Source organism: Staurois parvus, unplaced genomic scaffold (assembly GCF_062004578.1).
Source record: "Staurois parvus isolate SC_StPar_1 unplaced genomic scaffold, SC_StPar_1.0 ptg001466l, whole genome shotgun sequence".
Lineage (NCBI taxonomy): Eukaryota > Metazoa > Chordata > Amphibia > Anura > Ranidae > Staurois > Staurois parvus.
This window is the reverse complement of record NW_028319262.1, coordinates 178,619-197,500: the sequence shown is the minus strand read 5'-3', so window position 1 is coordinate 197,500 and position 18,882 is coordinate 178,619. Positions and strand designations below refer to the sequence as shown.

At 41.7% G+C, this 18,882-nt stretch overlaps 1 protein-coding gene across 1 annotated transcript in view; it reads left to right on the top strand.

The window, feature by feature from the left end:
• Window positions 1-17,268, top strand: part of MAP3K2 (mitogen-activated protein kinase kinase kinase 2) — a 104,721-nt gene extending 87,453 nt beyond the window's left edge. Inside the window, exons 12-17 of the mRNA XM_089662396.1 lie at window positions 941-1,147; window positions 2,994-3,142; window positions 7,642-7,773; window positions 8,691-8,820; window positions 9,914-10,091; window positions 12,969-17,268. Coding sequence (XP_089518522.1) covers window positions 941-1,147; window positions 2,994-3,142; window positions 7,642-7,773; window positions 8,691-8,820; window positions 9,914-10,091; window positions 12,969-13,194 — 1,022 coding nt within the window. The 3' untranslated portion in view covers window positions 13,195-17,268. The remainder of the gene's footprint in view (window positions 1-940; window positions 1,148-2,993; window positions 3,143-7,641; window positions 7,774-8,690; window positions 8,821-9,913; window positions 10,092-12,968) is intronic.
• Window positions 17,269-18,882: the final 1,614 nt, after the last annotated feature.

Sequence of the window (18,882 nt, the reverse complement as noted above, 5' to 3'; positions counted from 1 at the left end):
TGCCGGCTCCTGTCCCATCTGGAGTGATACCAACTGCACTCCACCTCTTATCCCGGCTAGCATTCTCCAGAGTGGTGCCAGCAGCAGGAAGAGATCCTCAGGTCAGTGTGAAGCAATACACTGGGCACAATGGTACAGGGCTGCTTTCACACTGATGCGCTGCGGTTTACCGACACTGTGGGTGCAGTGCAGTATACCTGCAGCTTTCCTGCAGGTGCGTTTATCCATTCTAAGGGTCCTGCATATAATACAAGCCTATGGCAAAGCACAGCTAACCCAGGAGAATCACAGAAGCACTGCGCTGCACCCGTGGTGCAGGTAAACCGCAACACATCAATGTGAAAGCAGCCTTGTAGGGGGCTCAGAACAGTAAGGGTTTATTTACATTTGGGGGGTGGTAATACCCCATAGTTAAAATGTGTTTTTACCACACAGCCTCCCCTCCTCGCATCCCCAACTTTGCCCGCTTTAGGTGCGGTAGCCAGGGGTGTACACATGCCCAGTCAGGATTTATATGACCTGTCGAAAATCTACTAGTATATCCCCAGCTTTATTGTTATTATTATACAGTATTTATAAAGCGCCAATAGTTCGCTCGGCGCTGTACATTACAAAGGGGGACAGAACATGTGACAGAACAATACCAATACAATGCAAAACATGAGGGGATTGAGGGCCCTGCTCTTTGGAACTTACAATCTAGGAGGGAGGGGATGGTGGTACAGGAGGAGATAGCTGTGGGGGATGGGGTGGTAGGAAGAGTGGAGGAGGTCGGCAAGTTAGCAGGGGGTGGGGTAGGCTTCCCTGAAGAGATGGGTTTTCAGGGTGCGCCTAAAGGCTGTATCTGTGGTGCTCTCACACTCACGTTCCAAATCTTAAAACCTTTTCCCTCCTGATGTGCCCATCGTTCCATAATCACACCTTTTGGTCTCACTTTCAGGCAGGAAAACCTTCCCAAGGGCCAGAAGAACCCAAGGGACCAACTTCCGTTCCCCGGTGAGCTTTAGCCCCACCGATCACTCCCTGAGCACCAGCAGCGGAAGCAGCGTCTTTACACCAGAATACGAGGACAACCGGTTGAGGAGAAGAGGGAGCGACATTGACAATCCAACCCTGTCTGTGATGGATATAAGCCCACCAAGTCGATGTAAGTTCTCGATTGGATTCTGTACTTCCTTCGTGCTTCCTTGATGTTAAAATGGTGATATTGTTTCATAAAGATGCGATTAGCAACTGCAGTGACCATTGTCCGTACAAGACATGGGCCGATTGCAGCCCCAGGGCTCCATCTCTGGCTGTTGATATCCAGCACTTGATACCTCCACTTTCAGCATTCCTTTCTGAACCTGTCAACTTCTTCACTGAGGAAGCTGTCAGACTCAGAGAGGAATATTGACAGAATGTGTGGTGAGTTACATAGTTAGTCTGGCTGAAAAAAGACAAAAGTTCATCCAGTTTAACCATTAAAAAAAAAAAGTTATAATCCTATACCCACAGCTGATCCAGAGGAAGGGAAAAAAGTTTCAAGAACTAGAAGGAGAGAACCTTGAGAAGCTGATCAGTGCAGCAGGAGTCTTGGTTCTAGCGGGAGATTGTTGTCTAGGAAATGTCCCGCCACTCTGCTTCTAGTCACGGTGCTTTTTGGAGGGCACTTGACAGGCAGTGAGGAGTGTTATATCGCCTTCTCACTGCCTGATATAACTCTATAATGCCACACTACCACGCTGCAGATGCATGCATTGCACATGGTTATGGCGCAGTCCCATTGAACTTGGTGGGCAACGTTGACAAGCGGTGCTGCTTGTCAAAGCTCTGCGCCCTCAGTTAAAAATGCCTAGTCCAGCTGTAATTCTGCAGTTCCGTGCTGCGCTAAAAACCGCGGCTCAGCTGCCTGTGTATACCACCTCCTGACTGCCCATTTAACCTCCCTGGCGGTATTCCCAAGTGTAGCTCGGGGTAAAGTTTCAGCACCACAAGCGGTAACCCCGAGCCACACTCGGTAAAAAACTGCAGCGTTGCTCCGGGATCCCTTCTGCACTTACCTTGTCCTGCGCTCCCGCGATGTCCCCCCTGCAGTGTCCCCGGCAATGTCCTCCGGCCGATGCCGGCATCTGTCTTCCGGGTTCCGTTCCCTGTGACGTTGGGACATACGGGGGACGGAACCGGCGGGAAATTTAAAAATATCAAACAGTGACATTCACTAAATACACTAAAATCACATAGTATAACATTCCTGTATCAAACCATTTCACATACATTTTGTCCCGAGTGCTTTGTCCGGCACCCTGCCTGCATTTTTACTGTTCTTTCTGCCTGGAAACTGAGAACCTTAGCGTCCCTTTAGGTCAAAAGCGGTTTTAGACCGGCTAGAGAACAGCGATAGTAAATCAGAACCACTTCCAGAATTGAGTGATAATGATTCGTGGGGGAAATTCCTCATCAGACACTGAAAACGATTCTGCGACTGAGCTCAGCGATGTGCGAACTTGGCGCTATATTTCAAATTTCAGTGTTTTTGGTTTGATTATATTATTGACGTAATTTTATTATTATTAAATTAATATTTTTTTATGATCATTTATTAAATTATAATTTATGATTTAGTGTTTCAAATTTTATCATCCCCGGGATGTTTACTAGACTCTTGTTCGGACAGATTTCCATGAGTTATTCCTAAGAATTACAGGCCTACAATAAAAAAGCGACATATTTCCATGCAAAAAAATGTACCGCTTTGAGCACAGAAATACTGACATAATCAGACTGCTAGGGAGGCTACGAGAGACCTGTTTCATGATCTGTTTCGTACCTATTATTCTTGCTGCCAAGTGTTTTGTTTTTTGTATGTTTATGTGCTTACTGACCTTCCTAGGTCCAAAATTAATATTGAGCAGAATTGGATTCGACCCGCCACAACAGTCCCAGTTTCTCATGTGGCTCTTTGGGAAAATTAATCGCCCACCGCTGATTTTATATCATGCCTTATTTTTCAGCACCACGTGCGCCATCAAACTGGAGGCTTGGAAAACTTCTCGGACAGGGGGCGTTCGGCAGGGTGTACCTGTGCTATGACGCTGATACTGGCAGAGAACTGGCAGTAAAACAAGTCCAGTTTGATCCAGACAGTCCAGAGACGAGTAAGGTAAGATACTGGTCAACCCCTGGAACCTTCTCTACTGGACGGTTCAAAAGTTTGAACAGTTCTTATGGTTTGAAAAGTTTTTAGCAGTCTTAGTTCTGTGTTCTTAAACGGCTATATTGATTGCAATCTCTAGGTTTCTGCAGTCATAACCAGAAGTAGTCACACTTATTGGATTTCAGTCCTCACTCTATTGTACTGTCTATATCAAGAGACTGATTATACTGGTGTGGGCTTTACTCCATGGGCAGTTTCAGTCTCCTGCTACTCAAAGGTTTATCCACTTTACAGCAGGCACCTGAATAGGCTAGAGTTATATTAGAGGTTTTTATGCAGCTCAGTTCTGCCAGTAAAATTCATAGTGATTAAAAAGCTAGTTTCATCTTTGTGTACAAAAAAAGCTAAAAAAAACAGAACTAATAAACACATTTTTTATGTAATGAATTAAGCATTTTTGTTTTTGTTTTTTTGGTTTTTTTTTGGGGGGGGGGGGTTTAGTGGTTGTGGGTGCAATGCCAGGCTTCAGCAGACACTTTGTATAGCTCTCTGACCGTGCCTCTGTATGGGTAAACAGTTGCTAAACTGCAGGAATGTCAGTGGATTATGAGGGTGCTGATCAGCGCTCTCTTAGTCCATTGAGAACTACAAGTTCATCTGCAGTGGTGGGGGGGGGACAACGCTGGGTGAGTGGGACCGGAAATTAGCAACTTGTTACACCCTAAATATGGTGTAACATGTTGCTAAAGATGCACTTAGCCTTTAAACATAGACTCCAACCCAGGGGCGGACTGACAACTCATAGGGCCCCCGGGCAATAGGGGATCATGGGGCCCCTGTGTCCTTGCCCAAACTCAATAAAGCCTATGAAAAAGGTACCAGGGGCATCTCATGGGGCCCCCTACTGACCCCTGGCCCTCGGGCAGTGCCCGAGTTTCCAAATGGTCAGTCCGCCCCTGCTCCAACCTTACCTTACTTCACTTGTACATAAATGGCTTACTCTGATTTCACTGCACACTGCGAGCTTCTCACATTGTGCTTTAGAAGCTGCAACAAGTTAGATGAAGCTCCGCCTCATTTCCTGGCTGGAAGACATCCAGCATCATCTAGCTCCCTCCTTTCTAGCCTTGCTATCTCTGGCCTACCACTTTCATTCATTTCAGCTATTGCAGTCATGGAGGCTTAGTATCACATATGACTGTTAGAGTGATCTGCATTCAAATGTAGTCTGCCTAAATTTGCCAATTATATGCAGATTAAAACTTAGCTGTGGGAAATTTTTTATTTTCCCATGTAGTGGGGCTGTGCCTGCGCTGCATGGGTCAACTGCTTGTTTTGTCTCGGGGTGAACACAGAGCCTATGCTCACCCGATCCTTCGATCCTGTGTAAACCAGTGCTCCCCCACGTCCAGCGGTGGACTGTTCTTGACGTCCTCACAACCACCGGCCAGCTCTGGATGTGAGGACAGCAGGAACAGTCCACTGCGCAAGATCCTGTGTAAACCAGTGCTCCCCGACGTCCAGCGGTGGACTGTTCTTGACGTCGTCACAACCATCGGCCAGCTCTGGATGTGAGGACAGCAGGAACAGTCCACTGCGCAAGATCCTGTGTAAACCAGTGCTCCCCCACGTCCAGCGGTGGACTGTTCTTGACGTCCTCACAACCACCGACCAGCTCTGCATGTGAGGACAGCAGGAACAGTCCACCGCACAAGACCGCTAGACCGTGGAGGGACAGGAGCAACAAGGACCGGACTTGTGCTGGGAGGATCGGTGGATCAGGCAAGTATATCTCTGCTCTCCAGTCCCCTAGTCAAGCAGATAATCCGTGCAGTGCAGGCACACTCCCACTGCATGGAGAAAAAAAAAAACAATGCCCAGAGTTCAGCTTTAAGATCTAGAAGTAAAAAATGATGGCCTTTTCTAAGAAGTAGGGGTACACTAAGTGGCATGTAGAAAAACCTTGTAGCGATCAATCACACATTAATGGAGCATTGTGCAATACAATCTCTTAAACCCGTGCTGATGTATTGTTGCAGAAGTATAATGTAAATATTTGTATAGGCATTGGCTAAATTTTCCATGGACCTCCCTCTTCTCTGGACTAGCCGTAGATTATGCAATTTTCTGTCCTCCAGTCCGGGGTTGAAGGAAAGGAAAATCGTTAAATTCCCCCATCAACATAGTCAGTGATGACGGGGGAATACTTTCCACTGCGCTATTATATTGTGACGGTGGGTGGTTTTCTCTGCTGTCAGGATGCAATGATCTCTGCCGGCAGCTATAGCTGCCAGCAGTGGTTGTGTAAAAAAAAACACAGACAGACTGAATTTGATCGATAAATGAACCTCAGTACAACCAGCCTGCCCATAGATCAACCAAACTTTGGTGGGTTAAAGTTTTGGTCCATCTCCTGTGTGGTAGTTCCCTCCATCTGCCCTCAGAACTGCAGACTATACGGGTGGGTTCTTGGATGTCAAGGCACAAAATTTTCACTTTGAAATAAATCGGTGTTTTTATGTGGAGAGGGGGAGAGAGAAGCAGGGATAGGCAAGGTTCTGTAGTCCATTAGGGGAAACCTGGCTGACAACTTTGCTTCAGATTTCAGTACAGCAGAGGCAGCACTGATTAATTTTTGGCAGGATTTCCAGGTATTTTTCTGTACTTGCATGGTAATATATGAATGTAAGCTCCCAGGATCAGGGCCCTCCTATCCCTCTTGTATTGAACTGTATTGTTACTGTATTGTCTCCCGTTATATTGTAAAGTGCTGAGCAAACTGTTGGCGCCATAAATCCTTTATAATAATAATAATAATAATATATAAATCCTGTATAATAATAATAATATATAAATCCTGTATAATAATAATATAAATCCTGTATAATAATAATAATATATAAATCCTGTATAATAATAATATATAAATCCTGTATAATAATAATATATAAATCCTGTATAATTATAATATATAAATCCTGAATAATAATATATAAATCCTGAATAATAATATATAAATCCTGTATAATTATAATATATAAATCCTGTATAATTATAATATATAAATCCTGTATAATTATAATATATAAATCCTGTATAATAATATATAAATCCTGTATAATAATAATAATAATATCCTGTATAATAATAATAATATATATATCCTGTATAATAATAATAATAAATATATCCTGTATAATAATAATAATAAATATATATATCCTGTATAATAATAATATATATATCCTGTATAATAATAATAATAATATATAAATCCTGTATAATAATATATAAATCCTGTATAATAATAATAATAATATCCTGTATAATAATAATAATAATATCCTGTATAATAATAATAATAATATCCTGTATAATAATAATATATATATCCTGAATAATAATAATATATAAATCCTGAATAATAATAATATAAATCCTGTATAATAATATATAAATCCTGTATAGTATAATAATATATAAATCCTGTATAATATTAATATATAAATCCTGTATAATATTAATATATAAATCCTGTATAATATTAATATATAAATCCTGTATAATATTAATATATAAATCCTGTATAATAATATATAAATCCTGTATAATAATATATAAATCCTGTATAATAATATTATATAAATCCTGTATAATAATATTATATAAATCCTGTATAATAATAATAATATATAAATCCTGTATAATAATAATAATATATAAATCCTGTATAATAATATTATATAAATCCTGTATAATAATATTATATAAATCCTGTATAATAATAATAATATATAAATCCTGTATAATAATAATAATATATAAATCCTGTATAATAATAATATATAAATCCTGTATAATAATAATAATATATAAATCCTGTATAATAATAATATATAAATCCTGTATAATAATAATAATATATAAATCCTGTATAATAATAATAATATATATCAATCCTGTATAATAATAATAATATATATCAATCCTGTATAATAATATATAAATCCTGTATAATAATATATAAATCCTGTATAATAATAATATATAAATCCTGTATAATTATAATAATATATAAATCCTGAATAATTATAATAATATATAAATCCTGAATAATAATATATAAATCCTGTATAATAATAATAATAATATCCTGTATAATAATAATAATATATATATCCTGTATAATAATAATAATATATATATCCTGTATAATAATAATATATATATCCTGTATAATAATAATATATAAATCCTGTATAATAATAATATATAAATCCTGTATAATAATAATATATAAATCCTGAATAATAATAATATATAAATCCTGTATAATAATAATAATATATAAATCCTGTATAATAATAATAATATATAAATCCTGTATAAATCCTGTATAATAATATGTGTGTTTGTAGAGATGTATAGAATATTTTTATGTAATTTTGACGAGACATACACTTAAACCAAGTTGTAATCTATCAATGTGACTATGGGTTTTGTAGGAGGTGAATGCTCTGGAGTGCGAGATTCAACTGCTGAAAAATCTGCTGCACGAGCGCATTGTACAATATTATGGCTGCTTAAGGGACTGCCAGGAGAGGACGCTTTCCATATTTATGGAATATATGCCAGGGGTAAGAGAACATTTTCAGAGTCCTTGCAACTTGTTGGGGCCTATCCAGAAAGATCGGTGAGATTGCTGCTTTTTTTTTTTTACCTATTTCACAACGAATTCTGCCTAATTATATCCTGATAATAAATGTGTGCCGTATATTATATAGATATCTGACACAGTGACATGTACATGGCTTTTGGGTTGTTCATGACGTGATGATTCTGGTCCCTGTCTTCCCCATTCATCCCTTTCATCTATGTTCTCCCCCACCCCTGATATTCATGCAAACAGAATTGGCAAGTTCTCAGCTTCATTGTGCTGTAGGTCTGAATCATGACTTTTGTCAGTGTCCAGCAGAGCACTGGTTAAAGCTTGTAGGAGTTTTCATTCTCCACTGATTGTCCTATGACGGGTGGGTAACTGTGGCCCTCCAGCTGTTGGTGAACTACAAGTCCCATCATGCCTCTGCCTTTGGGAGTCATGCTTGTAACTGTCAGTTTTGCAATGCCTCATGGGACTTGTAGTTCTACAACTGGAGGGCCACAGTTGCCCACCCCTGTCCTATGAGGCTGCATGACCCCTGACCCTCTTTCTGGACAGTGCTGATTGGCCCTGTGCTGATAACATGCACTCTCTCAAGAAAAAAAAAACTCGGTAGCAATACACACTAAACTGAGCATGTGCAGAGTGCCTCCTAGGCTCTGTTCTAACAGGAGATATATATTGGGGACCGTAGAAGGGGAGGATCAGAGAAGACAGGATCAAACAGCCTTTTTACACAATGCAACGGATTAACCCCTTAGGTTCCATAGTGAGTATAGCAAGTATGCTTTACTGCATCTACAGACTGATTGTACTGTTGTGGGTTTAGTAACACTTTAGCAGCAAGCCTTGTTTTCCCATTTTAACAGTGTAAATTTCTTTCTTGTCACGTAGGGCTCAATAAAGGACCAACTCAAGGCTTACGGAGCACTAACAGAATTTGTGACCCGGAAATACACCCGCCAGATTCTGGAGGGGGTGCACTATTTGCACAGTAATATGATTGTACATCGAGACATCAAAGGTGAGTTTGGGCTTTGGTGTGAGATGAACTGTGTATAAGTTTGATTTGTGTGTTTAGTTTCAGAGCAGGAGGCCAAATCTCTCAAATTACCGTTCCATACATTGGTTCCATTCACGTTCCATACATGGTTCCATTCACGTTCCATACATGGTTCCATTCACGTTCTATACATGGTTCCATTCACATTCTATACATGGTTCCATTCACATTCTATACATGGTTCCATTCACGTTCCATACATGGTTCCATTCACGTTCCATACATGGTTCCATTCACGTTCCATACATGGTTCCATTCACATTCTATACATGGTTCCATTCACATTCTATACATGGTTCCATTCACATTCTATACATGGTTCCATTCACGTTCCATACATGGTTCCATTCACGTTCCATACATGGTTCCATTCATGTTCCATACATTGGTTCCATTCACGTTCCATACATGGTTCCATTCACGTTCCATACATGGTTCCATTCACGTTCCATACATGGTTCCATTCACGTTCCATACATTGGTTCCATTCACGTTCCATACATTGGTTCCATTCACGTTCCATACATTGGTTCCATTCACGTTCCATACATTGGTTCCATTCACGTTCCATACATTGGTTCCATTCACGGTCCATACATGGTTCCATTCACGTTCCATACATTGGTTCCATTCACGTTCCATACATTGGTTCCATTCACGTTCCATACATGGTTCCATTCACGTTCCATACATTGGTTCCATTCACGTTCCATACATTGGTTCCATTCACGTTCCATACATGGTTCCATTCACGTTCCATACATTGGTTCCATTCACGGTCCATACATTGGTTCCATTCACGGTCCATACATTGGTTCCATTCACGGTCCATACATTGGTTCCATTCACGGTCCATACATTGGTTCCATTCACGGTCCATACATGGTTCCATTCACGGTCCATACATTGGTTCCATTCACGTTTCATACATGGTTCCATTCACGTTTCATACATTGGTTCCATTCACGTTCCATACATGGTCACCACATACACAGTGCTCTTCCTCCGACTATATTACAGCACGTTCAAGTTCTTGCTTTGTTTTACCTGCCAGGAGCTAACATTCTGCGAGACTCTTCAGGCAATGTAAAGTTGGGAGACTTTGGAGCCAGCAAACGTCTGCAGACTATCTGCCTCTCTGGTACAGGTATGAAGTCAGTCACTGGCACCCCCTACTGGATGAGTCCGGAAGTGATCAGTGGGGAAGGGTATGGGCGGAAAGCAGACATCTGGTAAGTATAACACCGAGCAGTTATTTTGTTTGATTAGTGTAGCTGAATAATTCTCTTTCAATAAGCTTTTATCCAGCAATTTTTAGTTTTTAATGAATGGGGAAAATGCTGTAAAAAAAAGTAGCTTCATACGTGTTTAATAAAGAACAATCCATTGTAGAAAGGTGTATGTTGTATAGGAAGGAAGAAGAAACGTTTGGCCGCACGCCGGAGGTTTGATGAAGAAAAAAAAAAATATGAAAAATATTTATTGGTCCATTAAAAAGACCCAGAATATGCAGCACCAGGACTAATGCTGACTGTTTACGTGTTTCACACGGTCACGTGCTTCGTCATAACAAGGAGAAAATCAGAGGTGCTGTCTTATAGGCATCAACCTATTAGAGAACACATGCATCAATCAGCACTCCTGAGTCCCAAAGATAAACAAGCCAATTACATTGTTACAAAAAAAAAAGATATATATAGATAGATGGATATAGATATAGAGACAATGATGAGATAGATATAGATGATGAGAAATATAATATTATATATAGAATATAAATACATGCATACATACGTATAAGCAAACGCCCAATACATCCAGTCACATATTGTACAAAGAATATATAGGACAATATAACATACCTCAGATTCCGGGGGATGACTACGTGTTTTAAGGCGGTAACCTTTCTTTCTCTAGCCTGATTGACACACACCCACAGGCCCCAAGAGTATGATGTCACTGCCAGGGGCGGACTGACCATTTGGAAACTCAGGCACTGCCCGGGGTCAGTAGGGGGCCCCATGAGATGCCCCTGGTACCTTTTTCATAGGCTTTTTTGAGTTTGGGCAAGGACACAGGGGCCCCATGATCCCCTATTGACCGGGGGCCCCATGAGTTGTCAGTCCGCCCGTGGTCACTGCTTAGGTCCCCCCGCTGTCAAACCTTTGATAGTTTTGGCTTCCTTGCCTTGGTATACACTCTCCGCAGCGGTTCAGTGTTCCACTTAGCTAGATGTTCTTCCACACTGCCTGGGAACACAGATGAAAGCTCTGGGGTTACATGACCTGCATTTTATTCTTCATACTCATGTGAGTGGGTATTTACTCTTTTATTAATACTTTTTTTTTTCTGCTGCAACTATCCCTCTATCTGTGGAGGAGCTGCTCTAAGGGCTTTGTGGCCATTTTAGGTTCATTCTCTGGATATATTCCTTACTACATTTGGCTGCTGTTAACTTGGAGCCTACGTGTGTTTTTTGCGCAATGACAGATAATTACTAAGTAACCCATAGTATCCACACTCCACCTTCTTTTTCTCTGACTATATTTTTTGGATCTGAAGGTTTAAATACATTTTTAAGAAATTATTTTAAAGTGGTTGTAAACCTAAAAAACACAAATCAATCTAATCCTACAGTTGATTAGGTTCTACCTTTTACTAGGCATTTGAGCTTAGTTTGGTATCTTGAAACAATCCCCTTCTCTAGAAATCCCCCCTGCTCTTCTGAACAGAATAAATCCGACACAAGCAGAAAAATGGTGTTGCCACTCCTACTCCTGTGAGTGACAGGCTATGCTGAAGACGAGACCAGCATGAGCCTCCATGTAATACACTGCAAAGGGGTGGGGAAGCGGGTGTCCTCTCACCGCTGGTCTCAAGATTGAGAGCTCAGCACCAGTGATTTATGACATAGATCGGCATCACTTCAGTAATGCTGAAATTATCTAAGCAAGTCTGCTGACAGTTGATTATTGTCCTGCTCTATTCACAACGCCTTGGTTGCGAATTGCTGTTTACAAAGTTTTACATGAGAATGTTTCCTGGTCCACATTGCCACTTTAAGCTGAGGGATTCCTAGGATTTTTAACACGAACACCTCCCTGCCGGCTTTCTCCTGATTAGCGCAGATCCTGTGCTGTAAGCAGAGCTGACATAGTCATTGGCACCTGTGTACTGCCCTAAATGTACTCAGGAGACATGCTCACAGGCATAGAGATGTCAGATAGCTATGCACGTTCTGGAGCCGAGGCTGGAGGGTGTGTATAACTGAGGGAATGTGTGACATCACATCTCCGCCTACTATTCTCTGGTCCTAAGCCACGCCCACAGACCAGCAGTTTTTGGAGGGCTGAGACAAACTAAGGGAACATTTTCTGAGGTACACGCACAGCTGCATGTATGTTTACATTAAAATGTATTCATTTATGGCAAAAAGTACTTTTATATTTATATTATATATATATATATATATATATATATATATATATATATTTATTTGCGTTTACAACCACTTTAAAGCGGAGCTCCACCCAAAAGGGGACGTTCCGCTTTAAGGACTGCTCCCCCGCTCCCCATTAAGGATTGGCACCTTTGGGGGGGGGGGGGAGGGGGGGCGGGTACCCGAATTTGACAGGTACCCGCTCCCATTTCCGGTCACCTAGGCGATTGGAAACAGAAGGTGTCCTTCCTTCCTGTAGTCTTTTGGGACACGTGACAGGTCACAGAAGACTACAGGACTATTCATGAAGTGCAGCGCTACGCGCGCATGCACAGTGGGTACCCGGTTGTCATAGCCAGGTGCCCACACTGAAGCTGTCACAAGCCAGGTGCCCACACTGAAGCTGCAAGCTGTCACAGCCAGGTGCCCACACTGAAGATGCCGGCCTCCTGGAATACAGGACAGCCGGTGAAACGGGCTGCGGGGGACACACCAAGGGACAGGTAAGTGGCTGTTTTTAAGAGTCAACAGCTACAGTTTTTGTAGCAGCTGACTTTTATTTTTTGACAGGTGAGTGGAACTCCGCTTTAAGGAATTCGGACGCTTTTTTGATTTTGAACCTTTAGCAGTGTTGCTTGCTTTTTGTAACTTCTTTGTTTCTTTTTGCCAGGAGCGTGGGTTGCACAGTTGTAGAAATGCTGACTGAGAAACCGCCCTGGGCGGAGTTTGAGGCCATGGCCGCCATCTTTAAAATCGCCACCCAGACCACCAACCCACAGCTGCCAGCACATGTATCCGACCACACTCGGGACTTCCTTAAAAGGATTTTTGTAGAGGCCAAATTGAGGCCGTCGTCTGAAGAACTGCTAAGGCACACATTTTCCCAGTGTCACTAGTGACTTCCCCTCGTTCAGCTCTTCCTTTCCTCTGCGTCCTTCCAAAGCTGATGGCACTTTACAAGCCAACTAAAGACATATATGGTATTGACAAGAGAGATGACAAAGATTCTCTCGATTCTACTCATCTTATTGGAGGGCTGCTTGGACTGGTCACGGTAGAGACGAAGACTTCCTGATGTTCAAAACTTGGAACATGGTACATCTGCGTTACTCCAAGTCAAAGCACTTTAGAACATTCTCATTCCTTGTCCTTCAGTAACGGGAACCTTCCGGGATGAAGGACACAAAACAAGTTGTGAAGGACATGTAGACGCAGGTCGGCACAAGGCAGCTCTGTTTTTAAATTTGTTTTTATTTTTTTATTTTTTTTCTGTGTAGATGATGTACCCGGTATAAGCACTGCTTGGGATCAGAGCTGCTTTTCGTTTTTTTGTTAGTTGTTTGTGTTCAGTCATTCTGTTTCCAAGTATATACATAATCTGATCCATTGGCAAGCATTAGCAAACGGCATCACTGCAGGTAAAGTCATGTTAGCGACCAGCCTTCCGGGATTTGCCTTCTCCCCCACAAGACGAGTGAAATATACAGGCCGCACGCCACTGTACGCTATAACCAAGCCCATTTCATGGGCGAAATGCGTCAGCTTCTGAGTGATATCCTGCAGGGAAGATTTACTTTGGTGTAAGTAAAGTTGATTGCGACAGTGGAGTGCGTTCTGTATGTTCTACTTATCTGATCCATTGGGCTTAATCCATCTGGCAAAGAACAAAGTGCAATAAGCCAACCAATTGTTTTTTCTTTCTCAGATATGACTATGGGCTACTGTATGCTCGTTGTACTTTTTTTTTTTTTTTTCTCAGTGCCGTTCGCAGTGCTTACCAAAAAGGCCTTTTGTGTTTTTAAAACAAGCCCAAACTCATAGGTCTGCTTTAATAGATGAGGCAGGCAGGGTGGGGGTGTAGGATCACAGGAACTTTCCTTAGACCTGTAAAGCTGGTTTGGTTCCAGGTCTAGTGACCATAAGCTAGTATGTCGGGTATTTCTCAGCTGTTCTCTATGGTGGATGCAAACATCTGCAGAGCACCCCAGTGCAGAACCGCCATGCTCTATGATCAGGAATCTGATCGCTGCTGACTTGTTTATATATATACAGCTGAGAGGCAAGTTCGATTTTACTGCCCCTACCCTGCTTCCCTCATGCTCGATAATTGAATTGGCCTGCTTCCACGTTTGGGTGTATGCATAATACGTTTTTTTGTAGAGTACAGAAGGATTAGAACCTTTGTCAAGTTTTTATTGCTCGGTATATTTTGAAACCGCAAGGAGCACTAGATTACTCATTGAGTACTTAAAGGGTATATTGGATTCGACTGGCAGCTCTATTTTCTCTGGGATTTCTGTGAGGGGGTCCTTTAAAAAAAAAAAGTGATATGATAAAAAGGAAGAGCCACTCCATGTATGAGACTCTAGAGCAGCGGTCTCCAAACTTTCTAAACAAAGGGTCGGTTTACTGTTCTTAAGACTTTTGGGGGCCACACTAGAGCCAGTGGCAGTAGAAAACGTCCTGGCGCCAGTGGCAGTAAACTATCCCATATCTTTGGTGTCAGTGGGATGACTAGTGCCCCTTCATTGGCGTCAGATGGAGAAATTCTGCCCCATCATTGGTATCCGTGAAAAGCATTCTGCCCCATCATTGGCGTTCGTGAAAAGCATTCTGCCCCATCATTGGCGTTCGTGAAAAGCATTCTGCCCCATCATTGGCATTCGTGAAAAAAATTCTGCCCCATCGTTGGCGTCCGTGAAAAGAATTCTGCCCCATCCTTGGCATCCGTGATAAGAATTCTGCCCCATCATTGGCGTTTGTGAAAAGCATTCTGCCCCATCATTGGCATTCGTGAAAAGAATTCTGCTCCATCATTGGCGTTTGTGAAAAGTATTCTGCCCCCATCGTTGGTGTCTGTGAAAAGAATTCTGCCCCATCATTGGTGCCTGTGAAAAGAATTCTGCCCCCATCGTTGGTGCCTGTGAAAAGAATTCTGCCCCATCGTTGGTGCATGTGAAAAGAATTCTGCCCCATCATTGGTGCCTGTGAAAAGAATTCTGCCCCATCATTGGTGCCTGTGAAAAGAATTCTGCCCCATCATTGGTGCCTGTGAAAAGAATTCTGCCCCATCATTGGTGCCTGTAAAAATAATTCTGCCCCATCATTGGCGTTCGTGAAAAGAATTTAGCCCCATCGTTGGCGTTCTTGAAAATCTGCCCCATCATTAGTGTCAGTGAAAGGAATAGAATACTTCATCATTGGTGTCATTGGGAGGAATACTGCCCCATTGTTGTCAGTGGAAGGAATAGTGCCCCATCATTGGCGTCCATGTAAGGAATTATGCCCTTTTGTTGGTGTCAGTGGGAGGAATAGTTCCCATTCATTGGTGTTAATGGAAAGAATTGTGCCATTTTGATGGTGTCCATGGGAAGAATAGTACCCCACTGTTGGTGTCAGCAGTAGGAATTATACCCCATCAATGGTGTCAGTGGAAGGGAATATGCCCCATTGTTGATGACAGTGGGAGGAATAGTGACCCGTTGTTGGTGTCTGCAACAGGAATTATGCCTCATTGTTGGTGTCAGCGTTGGAGTAACGCCCCAAGGGTCGGCTAAAGGCAGGCAAAGGGCCGCAGTTTGGAGACTGCTGATCTACAGTAATATTTTATTTAAAATCGCCAAGAAAAAGTCAATGCATTTCAGGGGTTGTGGTAGCCCCCTTCAGAGCTGCAAACCTAAAAACTATGAATATAATCTATATTGGAATACTGCTAGAAAATATTTTTCAAGAGTTACCACACATGGGGACAAAAACAAAAAAACTGTGTGTGTGTGTATATGTATAGGGGTGTGTGTGTGTGTGTATGTATGTATGTATGCATATGTGTGTGTATGTATATATGTGTGTGTGTGTGTGTGTGTGTGTATATATATATATATGTGTGTGTGTGTGTATATATATGTGTGTGTGTGTATGTATGTATATAGGTGTGTATGTTTTTATATATAATTTATAGGAATTCTCTCTCATATACATACAAAGATTTCTTTACAATTATTGTCTTCTTGTGGATTTTAGCAGCATTACTGTGGATTCTTATACATGGGGTGGCACATCAATTCCTTCTTATAAAAATGTTTTATTGTGGTCTGTGTCCCCGCTGGGGAGATTGACCCTATTTGTCCTGTTGACCGTTACCACCTGGACAGAAAGTGAGGGGAAATACAGTATTTTTCAGTTTGCAAGGGGGCAAGAAGTCGGGGTAAAACCATTTTTTATGACTTCTGTCTAAGGAGAATTTTCTAAATGTATCGTATTTTCTCACTTCTGGATGCATCTTGGGGACGGGACATCTCCCCAGCAACACACAGACCGCAAAAAAGGCTTTAAACTTTCCATACTCTATCTAAAAACAAAATAAAAAAATTGCCTATACATACACCTTAATTCTGTATAAGGTTCTGTACAAGGCACTTTTGGATTTGGGACCTTTGTTAACTGAAAGTCCAATAAATTCAACAGGTGCCTTTTATATAATGGTATGGTATTTAATAACATTCACAAATCTATAGAAAATGTCCTTTATTGATACAAATGGAAGTAACTGATTAATGCTCCAAGTGGGATCGGAGGGGGCCATATTTGTCTGAGGAAATGCGGCTTTACACGGATTCCTGACAGGAAATGAGGATTGTTCCGTATATATCCCCTTCTATCTTGTTTTTGGCTTTTTTTTTTTTTTTTTTAAACATGCCCAACTCCAACAAGTGTCTAGAATTTTCATGGAATGGTGTATCTGTATATACATTTGTGAATGTTATTGATAGCTCTGCTATTCAGATGGTACTTTAGGATAACTGGCTTTTTATTTGTAGATTAACTTCCAAAGGGAGGTTGGGTAGCAATTTTATATTGCTGATCAATACAGAATAGCAAATTTCCATTTAGATTAACTGTGACATGAGAAGTATGTTAAGTCAACTGTTTATCTACCGTTCTGTCAGATACATTCATAACGACACTGATAACTGTGCAAGTCTAGTAGAATGTTTGTCATAAGGTAAACCGCTATACCTGAGCTAAGGACCTATTTAGCGGACACGGTTTTCGGAACTCCAGTCAGTTTGTAAAAAAAAAAGAACAAATGTACCCATTGGTAGCTCCCCCATTCTGTAATGCTCATTACCCATTGGTAGCTCTCCCATTCTGTAATGCTCATTACCCATTGGTAGCTTCCCCATTCTGTAATGCTCAATACCCATTGGTAGCTCCCCCATTCTGTAATGCTCATTACCCATTGGTAGCTCCCCCATTCTGTAATGCTCAATACCCATTGGTAGCTCCCCCATTCTGTAATGCTCATTACCCATTGGTAGCTCCCCCATTCTGTAATGCTCATTACCCATTGGTAGCTCTCCCATTCTGTAATGCTCATTACCCATTGGTAGCTCTCCCATTCTGTAATGCTCATTACCCATTGGTAGCTCCCTCATTCTGTAATGCTCATTACCCATTGGTAGCTCCCCCATTCTGTAATGCTCATTACCCATTGGTAGCTCCCCCATTCTGTAATGCTCATTACCCATTGGTAGCTCCCCCATTCTGTAATGCTCATTACCCATTGGTAGCTCTCCCATTCTGTAATGCTCATTACCCATTGGTAGCTCTCCCATTCTGTAATGCTCATTACCCATTGGTAGCTCCCTCATTCTGTAATGCTCATTACCCATTGGTAGCTTCCCCATTCTGTAATGCTCAATACACATTGGTAGCTCCCCCATTCTGTAATGCTCATTACCCATTGGTAGCTCCCCCATTCTGTAATGCTCATTACCCATTGGTAGCTCCCCCATTCTGTAATGCTCATTACCCATCGGTAGCTCCCCCATTCTGTAATGCTCATTACCCATTGGTAGCTCCCCCATTCTGTAATGCTCATTACCCATTGGTAGCTCCCCCATTCTGTCATGCTCATTACCCATTGGTAGCTCCCCCATTCTGTCATGCTCATTACCCATTGGTAGCTCCCCCATTCTGTCATGCTCATTACCCATTGGTAGCTCCCCCATTCTGTCATGCTCATTACCCATTGGTAGCTCCCCCATTCTGTAATGCTCATTACCCATTGGTAGCTCCCCCATTCTGTAATGCTCATTACCCATTGGTAGCTCCCCCATTCTGTAATGCTCATTACCCATTGGTAGCTCCCCCATTCTGTAATGCTCATTAAAGGGGATTTTCTCCCATGCTTATGGATAAAAAAAAAAATTTCCCCCATATGCCACTTATTTAGGACAATCAAACATACAAGTCAAGCAGATTCTTCTTTGTTCCCTGGCGCTCTTCCACTACATGCCCTATCCCGTGTCGCCATCTTTGTTTTTTTAGTCGTCCAGGCCGTCTCTTGTTTCTTGCAGCCACCCCCTTGAAGATGCAGTGCCTGTGCTGTGGGGAAGCTGATACCTCCAGGGATATGTGGCATTTTTTTTCCCCCAGGGGGCTGCAGGAGAAGTCGGATACGCCATTCTCGCCTATGCGATTGATGAAGCAGAGGGCAGGTTTTATGGGGGCAAAAAAGGTAAATCGAACCAACTTTGTATGCGGAGGAGGGGGATTAGAGTGGTGCCAGGTTTATTTTCTTG